The sequence below is a fragment of the Patella vulgata genome, chromosome 5 (genome assembly GCF_932274485.2).
Source record: "Patella vulgata chromosome 5, xgPatVulg1.2, whole genome shotgun sequence".
NCBI classification, from domain to species: Eukaryota; Metazoa; Mollusca; class Gastropoda; family Patellidae; genus Patella; species Patella vulgata.
The window spans coordinates 7,861,408-7,880,504 of NC_065883.2; the positions used below are offsets into that span (position 1 = coordinate 7,861,408).

Below are 19,097 nucleotides of genomic sequence, written 5' to 3' on the forward strand. Positions count from 1 at the left end.
TCGTGTACCAATGGTAAACTGTTTATTTTGTCTTAAATATTGGATATCAGATGCCCATTTTTTTTCCGATAAGATCACAACATCAATGTTGATTTAAATTGACAAATAATTCGTGTTTTCAATGTCGAAGACTTTGGATGATATTGAGTTAGAGACTTAGCTACTTTAAGGGCAAAACATATGACGGTATATTCGATTCAAAACTCTAACATGCTATCACCCAATTTCTAACTTCTATTCATGTAATTTCTTACTTCTATTCATGTAATTTCTAAATTAAGACAATGTATAATCCAACTTCTTTATTTGTTCAATGTAAATTTTAATTCTGTTTCATCTTATTTCTATTATTAAGACGAAAAATGTCTTCTTCATTTTACACCCATTACAGTTCACAAGAACCTGCTGGTAAAATACAATCTGACCTCGAGTTCACAAAGGATTCTCAATTTACTCAAACTTGGTCACCTTATTTTAACTAAAATATAGCCCTTTATAAAACTTTTGTTGTTTTAATGTATCAAATACATCAATAAGAAACTATATGCAACGTTTTGTGTTTCTAGATCAAAGATATCTATCATAAACACTGATTGAAAGTTGAGTAAATTCTTAACTTAAGTCTGAGAATGCTTTGTGAACTCGGGGGCCTGTTTTTACATTTTATTCTCATTTTATCCTGGGATTTGTACAATGCTAAAAGTGAATGACGCAACAATAAAACAATCCAACAAAGATAGCTACGCCCCCTTAACAACATGACATCGCTCTATCAAAAGCCCAGTTCAATTTTATTTCAATAATTCGATTGTGCGTAGGGGTCTTTAGCAGTGGGAGTAAATGAGGGACACCGGAGAAAACCCGCGAGGTTCGACAGGCGACCCTACCCCTTGTGACATACAAAAGGGGAATCGAAACCACGTCAGGTGATTCAATGACAGACCTTATGATACAGCGCGCACGCGCTAACCATTCGGCCATTCAACCCCCCTAGCGGATGAGGGATAATGTTTTACCCAAAACAAATTGCAAAAGAAACCAATGCAGTTTGTTAAATTATACACATGTCAGACAACATTAGTCAATATGACGGTCTTCAGGAATTTTCGGAGAGCGATATTTCGTAACCAGTGTGTTTTAGTGGTGGGAGAATAACTATTTTTGTTTTAAATTCTTCAAACAAAAAGTAGTTATAGAGGTGAAATGTGCCGAAAAAAATACAAAAAAAAAAACCTGTGACTTTTACCGTGTCTTTTATATGGTTTTCGATGTCTCTGAATTTAAAGATAATTTCAAAAATCCATGATCTGGGTAGCAATTCAAAATGGCAGCCAAAATGACGGATTTTAAGTTGATCGTGGTTTATTCCTGTTGGATATGACTTGTAATACGAATTTAGAGAATCAATGAGGGTAGAAATTCCAAATTGCCGCCAAAATGAATTCCAAAATGGCGGAATTTTAATTAATCGTAATAAAATAGTATTTCCTCCATATCGTAAGGTATGACTTTTACTATGTCTTTTATATAGTTTTCTATGTCTCTGAATTTAAAGATAAATTTCGAAAATCCAACATGGCGGCAATTCAAAATGGATTCAAAAATGGCGGATTTATGTCATTTATGTGGATGTCTATCTCGCTGGGTTCACTTCTGATCTCAAAAATCAATTTCGGGAATCCATGACCGCAAAAATTCAAAATGAAATCCAAAATGGCAGAATTGTATTTAATCGTAAGGGTTTTGAGGTTGCTGAGTTCAAGGTGGATTCCATTTTGGCAGCCATTTTGAATTTTTACCATGTTGGATTTTCAAATTTCATATAAAACCATATAAAAGACATAGTAAAAGTCATATCTTACGAGATAGTGATTGGTTATATACGCCGACATGTTATTACCAAATTTGGCAGCCATTTTGAAAAAATAACAGGTACTATGTGAAAAATAATTTTTGTTAAAATTGGTTTGGTCAAATTTGTTATTTCGGAACATTTCACCTCGATTACCACTTTGTATTGCAGGATTTTTATAAAAATCTATTTATTGTCCCACCACAGAAACGCACTAGTTAAAGATATCACTCTCAGAAACTTCCTTGAGACTGCCATATTGAATTATGTGAATTACGTCCTTTCGGCAGACTTCGGCCGAATTTGAGTATGATGTTGTCTAATATATGATTGAACCAAATTGCATTGGTTTCTTTGGAGTCACTCGAGTTTTGAGATTAACTTGCTCCGCCCATATATGAATATTGGTTAGAAGGGTTAATGTTTATTCTACCAGTTTGACTGTACGGAGCTTGACTAGACAATATTCTATTAATATCAACGGCACTAGTCATTGGAGCTTGAACACCTTGACCTTGATATGGAATAAATGGTGGCAGTGGTGGAGAATTGGCGCGATCTTGACCGTGGGATGTCGCTGCGGGTATAAACGGTGCCGATGACATCATACTGTATCCGGTAGATCTGGTCCAATCATCTTTAAATATTTGTATCGTTAATAATGAAACTAAGTTTGAAAGTCTACTATAAACATGAGCTAACACGAGTTGTTCGTCTGCATCTCTTCTCACACGAACTTGTACAGAACCAGCCTGTAGAGAAATAAATGACAATAAATTGATGGATACAATAATAGCAGGATAGATGGATAGGTTGATTCTCCGGCACATATTGATTAAAATACAGATCTATATTTCGTTTCGTTTTTTTTAAACTTTTGATGGCCTACACTACATGAAGATCTGACAAGTTGTACTCGAAGGTCGTGTCAGGAGTCGTACGAGTGGCTTTTGACCCTAGAACATCGATTAATCAATCAGCTTGGCGTTTCTAGTGGTTTACCCACAGTTCCGTGCATGGCACGCCAAGAAGAAGACTGTTTCATTGGCTTATCCCTCACTTCAACCAAAACGCTGGTAATATAACAACTCTTCCAGATCCTAGTGTAGATAAAAAACAAAACGAAATAGGATCTGTGTTTTAATCAGATTGGGTGATATTAGTAATTTGCGAGTTCATGGGGGTACTCAGGTAACTGTATTCCTTGTCATGTATAAACATGGGATCGAAAAGCACAACGGCTGAGTTAAATGATTACTTGTGTTAAACCGGCACAGGAATCAGTCACCCAATCCCCCATATGAACTAGAATAAAGGGTTTTTGTTATTCTCGATAATCCACAAAACTACAAAGCTTTTCTTTGTCAGGTCGAAGGTTTTAACCATGTCAGGACTATAGTTGTTACCCTTGTAAGGAAATGAAATGAAATGAAATGGGGTTTAACGTCCTACTGTTCTGCGCCTAAACTGGGCTAATGAAGACAGGCATACGCCATACAGTGTGCTATGAGGGAAATTTTGCCCGGGCAGCGGCACTATCGCCTACTCTTATATCGAATTTCAACTGCCAGGGGATCTTTTGCATGCATTCCAATATATACACGGGAACTCGTGTACCCTTGTCAGGACTATAGATATTACCCCGGTCAGGGCTATAGTAAGTAACCCTTGTCAGGTACAACAAGAATCACAGAAAATGTAAAAACGACATCTGGATCAGCCACAAACATGGAGGAGACTTACCAAGGTACCAAAAGACAAAGTCCAGAAATGTTCCTGACGAAATTCTAAAACACCATCTAATGTTGAAGCTTCTCGTAAAACTTTATCAAGTTGACCCAGTATATGAGACGGTGTTGTCTACAAAATATATACATGTATTAAACATTTAATTAACTTCTAAATCTATACATACAGATAGGTTGCCAGCCAACAGATCTATACATAAAGATAGGCTGCCAGCCAACAAAAAGTTAACCCAGTATAGGAGACGGTATAGTCTACAAAATATATATATAGCATTTATTTAACTTCTAAATCTATACATAAAGATAGGTTGCCAGCCAATAAAATGTTAACATCCTACTGTTCTGCTCCAACTGGGCTAATGAAGATGTGCACACGCCATACAGTGTGCTATGAGGGAAATTGTTCTCGGACAGCCGCACCATGGCTTACTCTTATATCGAATTCCAACTGCCAAAGGATCTTTTACTTGCACGCCTATGTGTACACAGGACCTCGTTTTTTTGTCCCACCCAAACGAATAGACTGCTGTCCTTGTCAGGCCCTCCGTTCTGCACCACTCTGACAAGGGGAAACCACGCCAAAAAATCAAGATGAACTTTCCCAGCCAACACGTGGAGCAAACCCACGACCTTCAGTCTAGCGAGTCAGCGTCTTAACCCCTTGGCTCCCTTATATTTTGAGAGAGAGAGAGAAATGGGGTTTAACGTCCACTCGACACAAACTAGGTCATTTTGGGACTAACATATGGTTTAATTTTATTTACATAATTCGCTTTCGCGTAGAGGTCTTTAGCAGTGGGAGGAAACCGGAGGACCCGGAGAAAACCCACGAGGTTGGACAGGCGACCCTACTCCTTGCCACGTACAACCGGGGATTTGAAACCACACCAGTTGACTCAATGACAGACTGTATGATACAGCGCGCGCACGCTAACCATTCAGCCATCCACCCCCCCCCTTATATTTTGAACTTCCAGACATGTATTAAAGGTATCAATAAAAACAATGAAGACTTACAAAAGACATACTTAGCTCTTATATAATGCATGTTTAAAGAATAGCTAAAACAAATTTCTGGTCAAATATTAAACTTTCACATGATAGACCAATAATTACCTGTAAGAGTATTTTAGCTGTGTATATGCTCATAGGAGCCATGGTACCAAACATCATGATGGCTATTCCAACAGCCGCCCACGTGTCGGCAGAATAATATAATCTTAAATAATAAAATAGCAAATAAATACACTGCATCATGTTTTATGACTTTAAAATAAAACAAATACTGATAGATAACAATGGAGAGAGGTCATTTCGGGACTAACACATGGCTCAATTTTATTTCAATAATTCGCTTGTATGTAGAGGTCTTTAGCAATGGGAGGAAACCGATGGATCCGGAGAAAACCAGATAACAATGGATCAAAGAAATCCTAAAATTCAGGTTAAAGCAAGTAAACACCTACAGAATGTCTGAATATTTTACCTCAAATGAGAGAGAGAGAAAGAGAGAGAGAGAGAGAGATGGGGTTTAACATCCACTCAACACAAACTAGGTCATTTCGGGACTAATATATGGTTTAATTTTATTTAAATAATTCGCTTGCGCGTAGGGGTCTTTAGCAGTGGGGGGGAAACCAGAGGACCTGGAGAAAACCCACGAGGTTGGACAGACGACCCTACTCCTTGTCACATACAACCGGGGATTCAAAACCACACCAGTTGACTCAATGACAGATATTATGATACGGCACGCACGTGCTAACCATTCGGCCACCCCCCCCCCCTCAAATTAGAAGCAAGATTAATGCTAGGTTCCCACTGCCGTGTGATGCATTGCGATATGATTGTCCCTATTGAGTAGTCGTTCGGATGGGACGAAAAACCGAGGTCCCGTGTACACATTGGCGTGCACGTAAAAGATCCCTTGGCAGTTGGAATTCGATATAAGAGTAGGCCGTAGTGCCGCTGTCCGGGGAAAATTTCCCTCATAGCACACTGTATGGCGTATGCCCGTCTTCATTAGCCCAGGTTAGGAGCAGAAAAGTAGGACGTTAAACTCCATTTCATTTCATTTTGTCCCTACTGAGTCCACGATTCGATGCAATCAAGTTTATGCTACGAATGACCTCAATATATGATAAGACCTGATAGGATCACCACCGAGAAAACCCACGAGGTTGGAGAGGCGACCCTACTCCCTTGTCACGTGCAACTGGGGATTCGACCATATGATGTTGCGCGGACATGCTAACCATTCGGCCATCCAACCCCCCCACCCGAATAAATAATAATATGACCTGATAGGATCACCACTGAGAAAACCCACGAGGTTGGACAGGCGACCCTACTCCCTTGTCACGTACAACTGGGGATACGACCTTATGATGCAGCGCGGACATGCTAACCATTCGGCCATCCAACCCCCCCACCCGTATAAATAATAATATGACTTACTTTGTATCTATTAGTATATAAGTAACGAATAATGACACACCCCCAGTCAGGGCTATTAAAACAAACGGGTTAATTCTGGGTAATAAAAGTTTCCGGAGTCCTGGTACAACACTGCATAAACTGAAATATATCATAATATATCATATATTTAATAGAATATAATGCTGAAATTATGATGGGTTTTTCCCTTTTATTGAAATGAAATTAGGTTTAATCTCCTATTTTCTCTGGTTTCGAATCCCCGGTTGTACGTGACAAGGAGTAGGGTCGCCTGTCCAACCTCATGGGTTTTCTCCGGGTCCTCCGGTTACCTCCCACTGCTAAAACCCCTACATGCAAGCGAATTATTGAAATAAAATTAAACCATATGTTAGTCCCGAAATGACCTAGTTTGTGTCGAGTGGACGTTAAACCCCATTTCTCTCTCTCTCTCTCTCTCTCCTATTTTCTCAACAAATCAGGAAAATGAAGACGGGCATACGGCATACAGTGTTTTATGTGTGAAATTTTGCCCAGGCAGCAGCACTACGTCCTATGCTTTTGCTTCGACTTCCAAGATTTTTGTCCGTGCATGCCTACATGTACAAAGGACCTGTGTTTTTTGTCCCATTGGAATGATTAGTCACACAGGGTAATCACCAGGCCCTCCTGACACAGGGCAACAACCAGGTCCTTCTGACACAGGGTAACCACCAGGCCCTTCTGACACAGGGTAACCACTAGGCCCTTCTGACACAGGGTAACCGCCAGGCCTTTCTGACACAGGGTAACTGTGGAAAATCTGGGGAAAGTTTGTAGAACAGAGAAATAGGGAAATAGGGTCTAACGTCCACTTGACACAAATTAGGTCATTTTGGGACTAACATAAGGTTCAATTTTATTTCAATAATTCGCTAGCATGTAGGGGTCATTAGCAGTGGGAGAAAACCGGAGGACCGGGAGAAAACCCACAAGGTTAGACAGGCGACCCTACTCCTTGTCATGTACAACCGGTAAATCAAAACCACTCCAGTTGACTCAATGACAGACCTTATGATACAGCGTGCACACGCTAACCATTCGGCCATCCAACCCCACTCTCAATGACTAATCTGACATATCATATAGCCTTCATTAACATTGTCTGTATAATTTGTTTATAATTTAATATCACATATTTCATACATTCCCATTAAAATTAATTTTATGCGTGGAATATCATCTTAATAATTTGACATCTGATATGGTCACATTCTTTATAAACAGATAAACAAAGAGAGAGAGAGAGAGAGAGAGAGAGAGAGAGAGAGAGATATGGTTCAATTTTATTTCCAATTTTGTAGGTGTATAAGCAGCAATTGGAAGAAACCAGAGGACCTGGAGAAAACCCATGAGGTTGGACAGGCGACTCTACCGTTGTCAAGTATGAGGGGAGTCAAAACCACACCACATAACTCAATGACAGCCATTATGACACCCAATCCCCCATAAATTATAAGAAACCGGCAAATGTGATGACATCATAAATAATATTACAAGCTTCCTTTCACTAGCTGTCATAGGCCAGCCTTGTAAATCATTCATTAATCCATTAATTAGATGCAAATTCGTAAACCGATACCCTTTTGGTACTGTGGCTATTGTCACATGCTACATAAATTGGAATATAAGCTACATAATATCTAGTTTATTTACAATATAAGTAAAACAATATTATATATTCAGTTTATCAATGATTTAAAGGAGAACTGCCATAGTCTTGATAGAAATGAAATGAAATGGGGCTTAACGCCCTACTGTTCTTCTCCTATACTGGGCTAATGAAGACGGGCATACGCCATACAGTGTGCTATGAGGGAAATTTTGTCCGGACAGCAGCACTATTGCCTACTCTTATATCGAATTCCATCTGCCAGGTGATCTTATGTGCATTCCAATATATACATGTGACCTCGGTTTTTCGTATCATCAGAAGGACTAGACAGCTGTCCTTGTCAGGCCCTTCGTTCTGCACCACTGACAAGGGGAAACCACGTCGGAAAGTCTTGATAGAAATGAGATGCGTATAGTCCTACTGTTCTGCACCGACTCGGTTAATGAAGACAGGCTTATGCCATATAGTGTGCTAAGGGTGAAATCTTGCTCTGACATTTGGCCTCGTTTTTTTGTCCCATCCGAACAACTAGACATTGTCCCTGCCAGGACCTCTGTACTGCACTACAGTCAAGCGGAACCATACCAGAAAATTCCAAGGAACATTCTCGGCCAGAATGAAGCGTCATGGTTAGCAAGCCAGCATCCTATTTTTGGAATCAGATTTTGCTCGGACATTGGGTCTCAGGTTTTTGTCCCATCCGAACAACTGGACACTGTCTTTGCCAGGCCCTCTGTACTGCACTACAGTCAAGGGGAACCATACTAAGGAACTTTTTTCGGCCAAAACGAGAGGTCCTGTTTAGCAAGCCATCATCCTAATGATACCAACAGTTTAAAGGGGAATTCTAAAATCAAATTTTATACATACAGTTTATCAATGATATAAAGGGGAACTGTCATCCATCCCCAGTAGATGCAAAAATAATTTTCTAATCAGAGAGAGAGAGAAATGGGGTTTAACGTCCACTCGACACAAACTAGGTTATTTCAGGATTAACATGGTTTTAATTTTATTTCAATAATTCGCTTGTGTGTAGGGGTCTTTAGCAGTTGGAGGAAACCGGAGGACCCAGAGAAAACCCACGAGGTTGGACAGGCGATTCTACTCCTTGTCACATACAACCGGGGAATCTTGTACTCTAAAAACACAAAACCAATTAAATGGAAAAATGTGCTCGATATGTTTTAATAAATTGATGATTTGTAAATGTTTGTTGTGTTTTATATTATGTAGACTACAATCACTACAGGTTAGTGCATGAAAACAAAAAGTAGCGCTATATGTATAATAAACCAGTGATTGTATTCCATAGAAATGATCGTTGTGCTTTTATTGTGCTCGGGGAGCCACAGTGGCTAAGTGGGTAAGACGCTAGCTCGCTAGCCTGGAGGTCACGTGTTCGATCCCTGCACTCGCCGAGAAAGTTCACAGGGATTTTCCGATGTTGTTTTCCCCTTGTCAGTGGTGCAGGAAGAAATGCCTGACAAGGACAGCTGTCTAGTCATTCGGATGAGACTAAAAAACGAGGTGCCATTTATACAATAGTGTGCACGTAAAAGATCCCTTGGTAGTTGGAATTCGAAATAAGAGTAGGCCATAGTGCCACTGCCATGGCAACATTTCCATCATAGCACACTGTATGGCGTACGCCCGTCTTAATTAGCCCAGTTGGGAGCAGAACAGTAGGACGTTAAACCCTGTTTATTTTATTGTGTTTAATGTCACTAAAGGATTATAAATTGTACACTGGACCTTATCATTTTGTCCCATCCGAAAAACTAGACACATTCTTCATGTCAACCTCGAGATAAAATATAAATACCTTTCACTCATATCGGACATGTGTTCTTGTAACCAACTGGAACTAGATGCAGCTACTATATGGTTCATGGCTCGGTTCTTTACACCAAACGTTACAACAAGATGGACGCTACACGCAAATACTCCACCCACTAATAATCTTCCGCTAAAAATATAAAATTTAGGAAACCAATCGATATACGAGAAATAGTCACATGCTTTAAATAAGCATTTCTAATTGGACAAGATTTATGAATATGTATTAGGATATCTAGTCAATCTGATTAAAACAGATCCTGTTTCATTTCATTTTTTATAGTTCAAAATTTTATTTTACTTGTCTTTACTACACTAGGAGATCTGGAAGAGTTGTTATATAACCCACGTTCTCGTTGATGTGAGAGATTAACAAATGAAACTGTCTGTTACGATTTGTTTTTGCCATGCCATTCACGGTAAACCACTAGAAACATCAACGCTGATTGATTAATCAATGTTGGACATCATAGGTTCAAAAGCCGCTCGTACAACCCCTGACACGACCTTCCCGTACAACTTGTCAGATCTTCATTTAGTTTAGGCCATCGAAAGTATAAAAAAAACGAAACGAAATATAGATCTGTATTTTAATCTGATTGGATATCGAGATTTCAAAAGGTTAAATGTGATTTTGACAAAAATCTGAGTTTTGGAAATGCAGTGACAAGTTATTTTTGTTATCCAGGGAAAATCAACCAGTCTCTTCCATTTAATTAAAGCAAATTTTGATCTTAATTCTGACATTTAGAGAATTAACGACAATAGTCAACAAAAGGTCGGAAGGACAGACAGATGATTGTCGGCATGGATATTGAAAATATTCAGAATTTTATAATAAAATCGACCAAAAAACTTTGTGTACTCACGTGTGAATTTCAGGCTGTTGTAAAAGAGCTTCCACACTGATAAAATAAAAGAAATAAAATTTGACCTGTCACATAAATTAACAGAAATGAAATGGGTTTAACGTCCTACTGTTCTCCTATACTAGGCTAATAAAGACGGCATACGCCATACAGTGTGCTATGAGGGAAATTTTGCCCATGCAGTGGCACTAGGGCCTACTATTATATCGAATTCCAACTGCCAAGGGATCTTTTATGTGCATGCTAATGTGTACACAGGACCTCATTTTTTTTTGTACCATCTGAATGACCTAATTCCATCAGCGGCCGCTGAAACGATTTGTTGTGAGAGCCCTAATGATTTGGCTGTTCAAAGAAATTATACTATTGTATAAAAATATAATATAGATTTTTGTAGATATGCTCTCCATATAATCAACAGTCGATGCCATTTACTTGATTTAAATACATTTTGTGATAGATGATTTAACATCAAAATAGATAATCAAGACTTTGTTATTTAACGTACAAACTTTAGTAATGATGATCAAGGCTAGGCCTAAAATTCAATCGCTATTATCTCGGTTCAGAGTGGATCAATTTGACTGAAATTTTCAGCATATTCTCTTTAAGACATCTATTTGTTAATTATTATACTGAGAACTGTCAGCTCTTTATCTAATGTTCCTTTAAAGAGGGATGATGACTTTGTATGTCTTACATAACCAAAGGTAGTCCATGAATATACCTATATGTAACGGCTTAGATACCTCACAACAACATGTTTTAATAATCATTTGTTGAAAGTCTACTATACTGGGACATATTCAGTTGTCTTCATCGTATGGGGGCAAGCTCAAGTAACCATTGACGATTCTGTGTTTATTATACGATCAAAGATTTCAAATCTTTAATATTCTACAGACGATACATTCCAATACACACAACAAAATCCACTATTTGCCTATATTCCTGAAGCAATGACCCGAGAAATCCCTCTCTGGCCATGGCTGGATTGTCTTCTGATACTTGAGCTTTTGAGGGAGTGTGTCTGTTCTTCCCGTTCAATCAAATCTCTCGTTAGTACCGCAACATGACAGTCCTTCGTTTAATTGGGTTCTTACCTAAAACTTTGGACAGTGATTTAAGGTATTAAAAACGGTGAAAGTATGTTCGTCGCCAAATAGTATTGTTTACATTGTATCTGTGTTGATAGCCTTGTTTGTCACGCAATTTGTCAGGGTTTGTTACAAAATAATCCAACATCCATGTGACTCACCTTTCTTTTAAAATAAAGAATGACCCAAGTTGTGCTAACATGGTACTGGCAAAAACAGCTAACACTTCAAATCTCTCATACCTAAAAATAAAAACAGTTAACATTTCAAACTAAAAATATCCACAAAAATAACAATTTGACCCTACAATTTAGTGAACCGACAAAGCGGGAGGAAAGCGGAGGAACCGGAGAAAAACCATGAGGTTTGACAGGTGACCCTACTCCTTGTCACGTACAACCGGGGAATAGAAGCCACGCCACTTGACTCAATTACAGACCTTATGACCATTCGGCCACCCAATCCTCCTGCAGACGATACAACAAGCCAGTGCCACCTGCAAGTTTAGAAATGAAATGGGGTTTAACGTCCTACTGTTCTGCTCCGAACTAGGCTAATAAAGACGGGCATATGCCATACAGTGTGCTATGCGGGAAATTTTGCCCGGGCAGCGGTGCTACAGCCTACTCTTATATCGAATTCCAACTGCCAAGGGATTTTTTACGTGCATGACAACATGTACACGGGACCTTGATTTTTCGTATCATCCGAAGGACTAGACAGCTGTCCTTGTCAGGCCCTCCGTTCTGCACCACTGACAAGGGGAAACCACGTCGGAAAATCTGGATGGACTTTCTCGGCCAATGCAGGGATCTAACACCCGACCTCCAAGCTAGCGAGCCAGCGTCTTACCCACTTAGCTGCAAGTTTAGCTAAAATCATTTTAAAACAACTGAATCCACACCAAGAGACTATATACTCTTGAGTAAATGTTAAATATTCACAATTTAGCGTGGATTAAGCCGTGAAAAATTGCATATCGCCCGATAAATGCAAATGCCAATCAGAGGTTTTAATTGTTAATTATATAATTAATTGATTACTTGCCCGAAAGAGAATGCTGGAGTAGGTTTCTGTATTTGAACCCAAATACTGAGTAAGCATGTTAGAATGCTGAAAAATAAAAATGGTGTCATAGAAATGATTATGGGTTTAATTTTATTTCAATAATTCGCTTGTGCATAGGGGTCTTTAGCAGTGGGAGGAAACCGGAGGACCCGAAGAAAACCCACGAGGTTGGACAGGCAACCCTACTCCTTGTCATGTACAACCGGGGATTCGAAACCACGCCAGTCAACTCAGTGACAGACTTTATGATACAGCGCGCACACGCTAACCATTCAGCCATCCAACCCCCCAGAGAGAGAGAGAGAGAGAGAGAGAGAGAGTTTAACGTCCACTCGACACAAACTAGGCCATTTCGGGACTAACACATGGTTAAATTTTATTTCAATAATTCGTCTGTGCGTAGGGGTCTTTAGCAGTGGGAGGAAACCGGAGGACCCGGAGAAAACCCACGAGGTTGGACAGGCGACCCTACTCCTTGTCACATACAACCCACGAGGTTGGACAGGCAACCCTACTCCTTGTCATGTACAACCGGGGATTCGAAACCACGCCAGTCAACTCAGTGACAGACTTTATGATACAGCGCGCACACGCTAACCATTCAGCCATCCAACCCCCCAGAGAGAGAGAGAGAGAGAGAGAGAGTTTAACGTCCACTCGACACAAACTAGGCCATTTCGGGACTAACACATGGTTCAATTTTATTTCAATAATTTGCTTGCACGTAGAGGTCTTTAGCAGTGGGAGGAAACCGGAGGACCTGGAGAAAACCCACAAGGTTGGACAGGTGACCCTACTCCTTGTCACGTACAACCGGGGAATCTAAGTCATGCCATTTGACTCAATGACAGACCTTATGATACAGTGCGCACATGCTAACCATTCGGCCATCCAACCCCCTATGAGTTGAGAAAATATAAACATACACATAAAATGAAATGAAATGAAATGGGGTTTAACGTCCTACTCTTCTGAACCTAATCTGGGCTAATTGAAAACGGGCATACACCATACAGTGTGCTATGAGGGAAATTTTGCCTGGCAGCGGCGCTACGGCCTACTCTTATATCGAATTCCAACTGCCAAGGGTTCTTTTACGTGCACGGCAAAGGGGGGGGGGGACTGCACCACACAAAATTTACACAAAACAAATCTACGGACAAGTCACAATACGCACTGCGTTCCTTACCAGAAATCAGTTCGAGGCTAGACACTGAAGCGCGCACATTCGCTGTGACGTGTACAACTTTCAATTTCAATAGAGCCAATTTACGCTGTGTGATGCACCCTACCATAGAATCAAGTTACTAAATGATGAATATATGTGTATTTGTCTCACCTGAATATGTCGAAGATAGTGAGATAAGTATAAGCTGTTAAAGCTGAAATAAATAATAGTATATTATTATTTAATCTTAAAGTAACGATACACCATTTGGATTTTTCGCTAAAAAATCAAATTTCTCACGGCTTAATCCATGTACTCAGATCGATTATTGAACATTTAATTAAGAAAACAAAATCAAGATAATGGTCCAGCTTGGATTCAATTGGAATTAAAACAGGCCTACCAATAAATTTTCGCGGACAACAAAATGGAGTCAAGACTGATTACATAGCGAAGCAGCAAAGACTGATGAAATTTCAATTCCACATATCTTTGTAAGAACTGAAAGGAATAGAACCATACTTGGATTGTGATTCCTTTTAGGGATCTCACCTTTACAATATTAGAAATTCATCTGTCATAATATTTTAGGATGTAAGTCATTCCTAATTCTTAAAATAGTGCATTGGGACTTTAACCATTCACAGGGAACAAAATATAAATATCATACACAGACAGAGAAATGGGGCTTAACGCTCACTCGACACAAACTAGGTCATTTGGGACTAACATATGGTTCCATTCTATTTCAATAATTCGCTTACAGGTCTTTGTATCAGCTGTGCGAGGAACCCAGAAGTCCAGGACAAAACCCACAAAGTTAGGTAGGGGATCAAATTCCTTGTCAGGTACAAGTGTGGGGTCAAAGCCACGGCACTTATAGATACATTCCCGGGTAAAAATTGGGTGATTTGATGATATATTTGGACTAAAAACATATTCAAACTAATTAATTTATCATAATTTTGCTTCAAATCCTTCTCAAAACATTGCAATTGTTGGGGAATACCCTGGCTATAAAAAATCTATCAAAAGAGGTCATATTTGTATCACTGACTTATCTCTCTCGGTACCTAGCAACGCAAGTGAAGTGGGAGGAGAATTCATTGCATACACAAGACAATGTTGTCTTTAATCACTGAATATTTATTGCAAATATCGAAGCCTAATTAAATTTTCGGATTATCCACTGCCCGCGTCTTTTTCCGTGATTTTTATCTCAGAAAGTGTTGTATGTCTAATTCTTTATAAAGTTTATCAAAATGTACATCAAGTGCTCAATCTCTGCGTGCAACCTTCGACGTCACGCGTGCAGACACTCCTAATCGTTGGGGTGCCGATTAGAGAAACCCTTACATTTTTGTCCTGTATGCGCTCCATGAGTGTTTTTCAGGGGATCCATTATTTTTCTAGTAAAATTGGATATTTCTACTTTCATATATACCAATATTGCCATACTTTTATTGGAAATAACCACCCGATAAATGCTTTTCTGGGAACGTAGCTTTAAGTCAATGGCAGATCATAGGATCTAAAGCGGATGCATTAAGACAAATTGACCCCAATCCCACCAAATGTGAATAGATCTGACTGGATGGACGTAAGTGACACTCTTTACATAATTCAAACTCTGGATGATATGACACTGGTTTGACTTCAATGAATGGGGGGTATATCAAACTTAAATGTAAGAGATCTATTAAAACTGTGTCCATGGAATGTTTATAAGTGATGTCTACTGTATTGTTTATTTGAGGGTCTGTACGAGATACGTCTAGGTATGACTTAGATGAAAGGTGGAGGCACAGTCAGATTAAGCTTGCATTGGGCCACAAACTAATTTTACTTGGGCTCTGGCACCAAAGTGAAAAGGGGCCAAATATTCTGGTTATTGTCCGTCATACCCACACAAATTCAATTTGTATGGTAGATAGATATTTGGCACAATAATTTTAGGGCCCTTGGGCCAGGAGTCACCCCCCTCTCCCACCTGAGGGTAAGGGGCATCCCCTATGCTTAACAAAAGATAAGTGTGCTTTAGTCCCATTGTTAAATAAAACCTATTATTGAATTTAAATATCTTACCCATACTGTTTGTTGTATGACACCATAGCAACAGTATTATTGAACTTATTATATTAAATATTAAAAATAAACAAATCTTCTTGGCCTGAAAATATAAAAGATTTTACTCTAGATATCTTCATTTGTACAATTTATAAAATAAAATATTTTATTATATTTCCCATGATGTGAAAATATCAAGGATCTTAATCTAGGTGAGAGAGAGAGAGAAATGGGGTTTAACGTCCACCCGACACAAACTAGGTCATTTCGGGACAAACATATGGTTTTTAATTTCATTTCAATAATTCGCTTGCGCGTAGGGGTCTTTAGCAGTGGGAGAAAACCGGAGGACCCGGAGAAAACCCACGAGGTTGGACAGGCGACCCCACTCATTGTCACGTACAACCGGGGATTCGAAACCACGCCAGTTGACTCAATGACAGGTCTTAGATACAGCGTGCACGTGCTAACCATTCAACCATCCAACCCCCCTCTTAATCTAGGTAGCGCCATTTTGTTAAATTCATAAAACAATACCTTTATTATATTTCCTATGCCGTGAAAAATCAAATATATTGAGCAAAATTCAGTTCGAAGTCGCCATAGCTTACTAGCCTCATCACATTGCAAACATGAGACAATTCATGTGCTAAAGACAAGTTTCCTACATTTCGTAAGGTTTAGCACTCGGACTGCCTAAAACTACTTCTCCCTATAGGCCTAAAACAACAAGATTTTTACACTATTTAAAGATACATTAATCACAATCATTAACTATTGTTGGAGACAGTCCTGCACATTTTAGCACATATGACGTCATGGGTGGATTGTGGGTTAGGGCAAGGGTTGGGACCTGCAGATTTCGTCACAGTCTTGAGATGTAAACAGGGCTAACCCTAACTCTGGACCAAGCCTAACCCTTACAATAACCTACAATCCACATATGACGTCAAACATCTCCGATGTCGCACTCTCCGTTTATTCATTCAGCTAAGGGTGACAGTTAAGGGAAGTAACTACTTATGTAAGAAATATCACTATATTATAACAGTACAACATTACTCTATTCAATAACCCATTCATTTTTAACTAAGGTTGACAAAATAAAGATATATGCACCAAGTACTAAAGAATTATTATCAAAAACACATTTTGTTCAACAGAATAGAAAAAAAAAGAAATTGGATTTGATGTCCACTCGAACTAGGTCAATTCGGGTCTAACATATTGTTCAATTTTATTCCATTAATTCACTTGCGTTCAGGGCTCTTTAGTAATGGGAGAAACAGGAAGATCTGAAAAAAACCCATAAGGTTGGACCGTTGGACAGGTGACCCTACTCCTTGTCACATACAAGCTGGGAATCGAAACCATGCCAGTTGACTCAATGACAGACCTTATGACCTAAATCGCACACATTAGACAAAAATGTGGCCAATTATTTTGTACAAAAGAAAGTATTATCCCTCACCTCAGGTATTTGTAAAACAGAACTTATTTCTCCCTTTAAAACATGTAAAGTGGAACGAGCTGGAGTGAATGGGTGAATTGTTCCCTGAAAGATAAAATATACCTTCTTGATGATTAAGGTCAAATAAAAGTGTATTTTTCATATACTATCAAATCCAGGACATTTGAGCCTTAATGTACATCTGAGCAACTAGTCACACGTTCAACCGATAGTTCGACTGGGCGAATACAAACAGGAAAAGGTTACTTCTCTGCGCGTTCTAAATGATCTTGTTTGCGGACAATGCCAAAAAGTAAATAGGGTCTCTGTTTTTATGTACCATCCGAACGATTTGACACTCTTTCTCTGCCTTTCTCACAGGCTGCCACCCTAGGAACTGGACTCGAAAAGCATGATAGTTCTTTATGTACATACTTTCTTTCCCATCCTTGCTGGTACCAACAGTGCAAGCCTGACAATTTGAACTCAGGCTTCAACAATCCCGATTGTTAAATAATAAAAGAATAATTACTTACCGAAGTATAAGTTTTTCTCGAGGTTAGCAAACTTTGATCTGAAATATAATGGTTTATATTTAATAAGACTAGAGCTACGTTATTCTGTGCGAACTTCGGATGCATGGATTTTCGTACAATAGTTCAACCTATGGTCGTGACCAGCCATACCATACGATAGAGCACGGTCCGGGCAGTTCGGCTTCCGAATAAGTAGTCTGAAACCCCAAAGTTTATTGGATTTATCTCCCTTACATTAGAAATTTACGGAATAGTACTGACTTCCTTGATTCCAGTACTTTTAGAAACAAAGCTTTCCTAATTCAGTATTTAAACATTAAAAAAAATATAGAATGGAATAGTTGGCATCGTGAATATAATTAGAAGAAATACGTGGTTTCATCTTCTCTTTCTACCGCAATAAGAAATAAGGACCATACTGATACTGAAGAATGTGTCAAAATCAAAAATGTAAATATAAACTATAATAAAGCCATAGATGTGACACAAAAATACGAACCCCCATTTGCCAGATCTAAATTAACACTGCTGCTAATCAAATCGGGAATAGAACTGTATCCGCTCATCATGCTTATATAAAAAATAAACTGATTTCTACCGATAAAAACAATTCATGACGTGTTATGTATGTTCGGTTTCGACAGAGGCGCTTTTGCATTGATGCAAGGGGCTGAAATTAAAAGTGGGAATCCAGGTTTATTTCAAGAAACGAAATACAAAACATTTATATGGGCGGCTCTTTCTTCGCCGAAGTGGAGAGTCACGGTAGCTCAGTCGTAAGGCCCTGATTCATCAATCCGAGGTTCGATTCTGGTGTTTGCTAAGAAAGTTCCCCAGGGTTTTCCAGCGTTGTGTAGGGCGGAGGGCCTGGCAAGAAACAGCATCTTGTCGGTCCGATGAGACGAAAAATCCGAGGACCCGTGTACACTTTGGTGTGCATGTAATTAACCCTTGACAGTTGGAATTCAATTATTGTCCGACATAATTTCCCTCATATCACACTGTATGTCGTATGTCCGTCTTCATTAGCCAAGTCGGATCAGAAAAGTTTAACGCTAAACCAAATTTCATTTAATTTCAGTTCACCGAAGATCTTCGATAATGTGCTTTATACAAGTAAATTATACATGTATATCGTATTTTAAAAGACGAATGTTAAATTTGCATAACACTGTACTTAAAATACAAAATAGTAAATTCTGTAAAAATAATGGATTTTCTATTTTTTCTTAAAAAGTATTGATTAGGGCTACTGCGTAAATTATTTTAATGGAAGACTATTTCACAGAAGTGGAATTTGTGCGGGTTGCTGT

General features: G+C 39.0%; 1 protein-coding gene across 1 annotated transcript; it reads right to left on the reverse strand.

Annotated features, from left to right (window-relative positions):
• Positions 1-287: 287 nt before the first annotated feature.
• LOC126820936 (zinc transporter 6) lies at positions 288-18,435 on the reverse strand. Its single transcript, XM_056101326.1, has 13 exons — positions 18,284-18,435; positions 17,785-17,822; positions 17,270-17,353; positions 15,817-15,901; positions 13,903-13,945; positions 12,543-12,608; positions 11,657-11,737; positions 10,399-10,434; positions 9,516-9,659; positions 6,058-6,177; positions 4,717-4,819; positions 3,596-3,712; positions 288-2,604 (listed from the first exon to the last, which is right to left on the reverse strand). The coding sequence occupies exons 1-13, from the start codon at positions 18,351-18,353 to the stop codon at positions 2,230-2,232; spliced, it is 1,362 nt and encodes a 453-aa protein (XP_055957301.1). The 5' UTR covers positions 18,354-18,435; the 3' UTR covers positions 288-2,229.
• Between the last annotated feature and the right edge of the window lie 662 nt (positions 18,436-19,097).

Bases quoted from the DNA above. Each gene is read 5' to 3' on its own strand.
- LOC126820936 (XM_056101326.1), bottom strand. From the start codon at position 18,353: ATGATGAGCGGATACAGTTCTATTCCCGATTTGATTAGCAGCAGTGTT. The intron at 11,738-12,542 runs GCAAGTAATCAA...TTTTATTTTTAG, and splicing joins ACTCCAGCATTCTCTTTCGG to GTATGAGAGATTTGAAGTGT. The intron at 2,605-3,595 runs GTAAGTCTCCTC...ATTTCTCTACAG, and splicing joins CTTTGTCTTTTGGTACCTTG to GCTGGTTCTGTACAAGTTCG.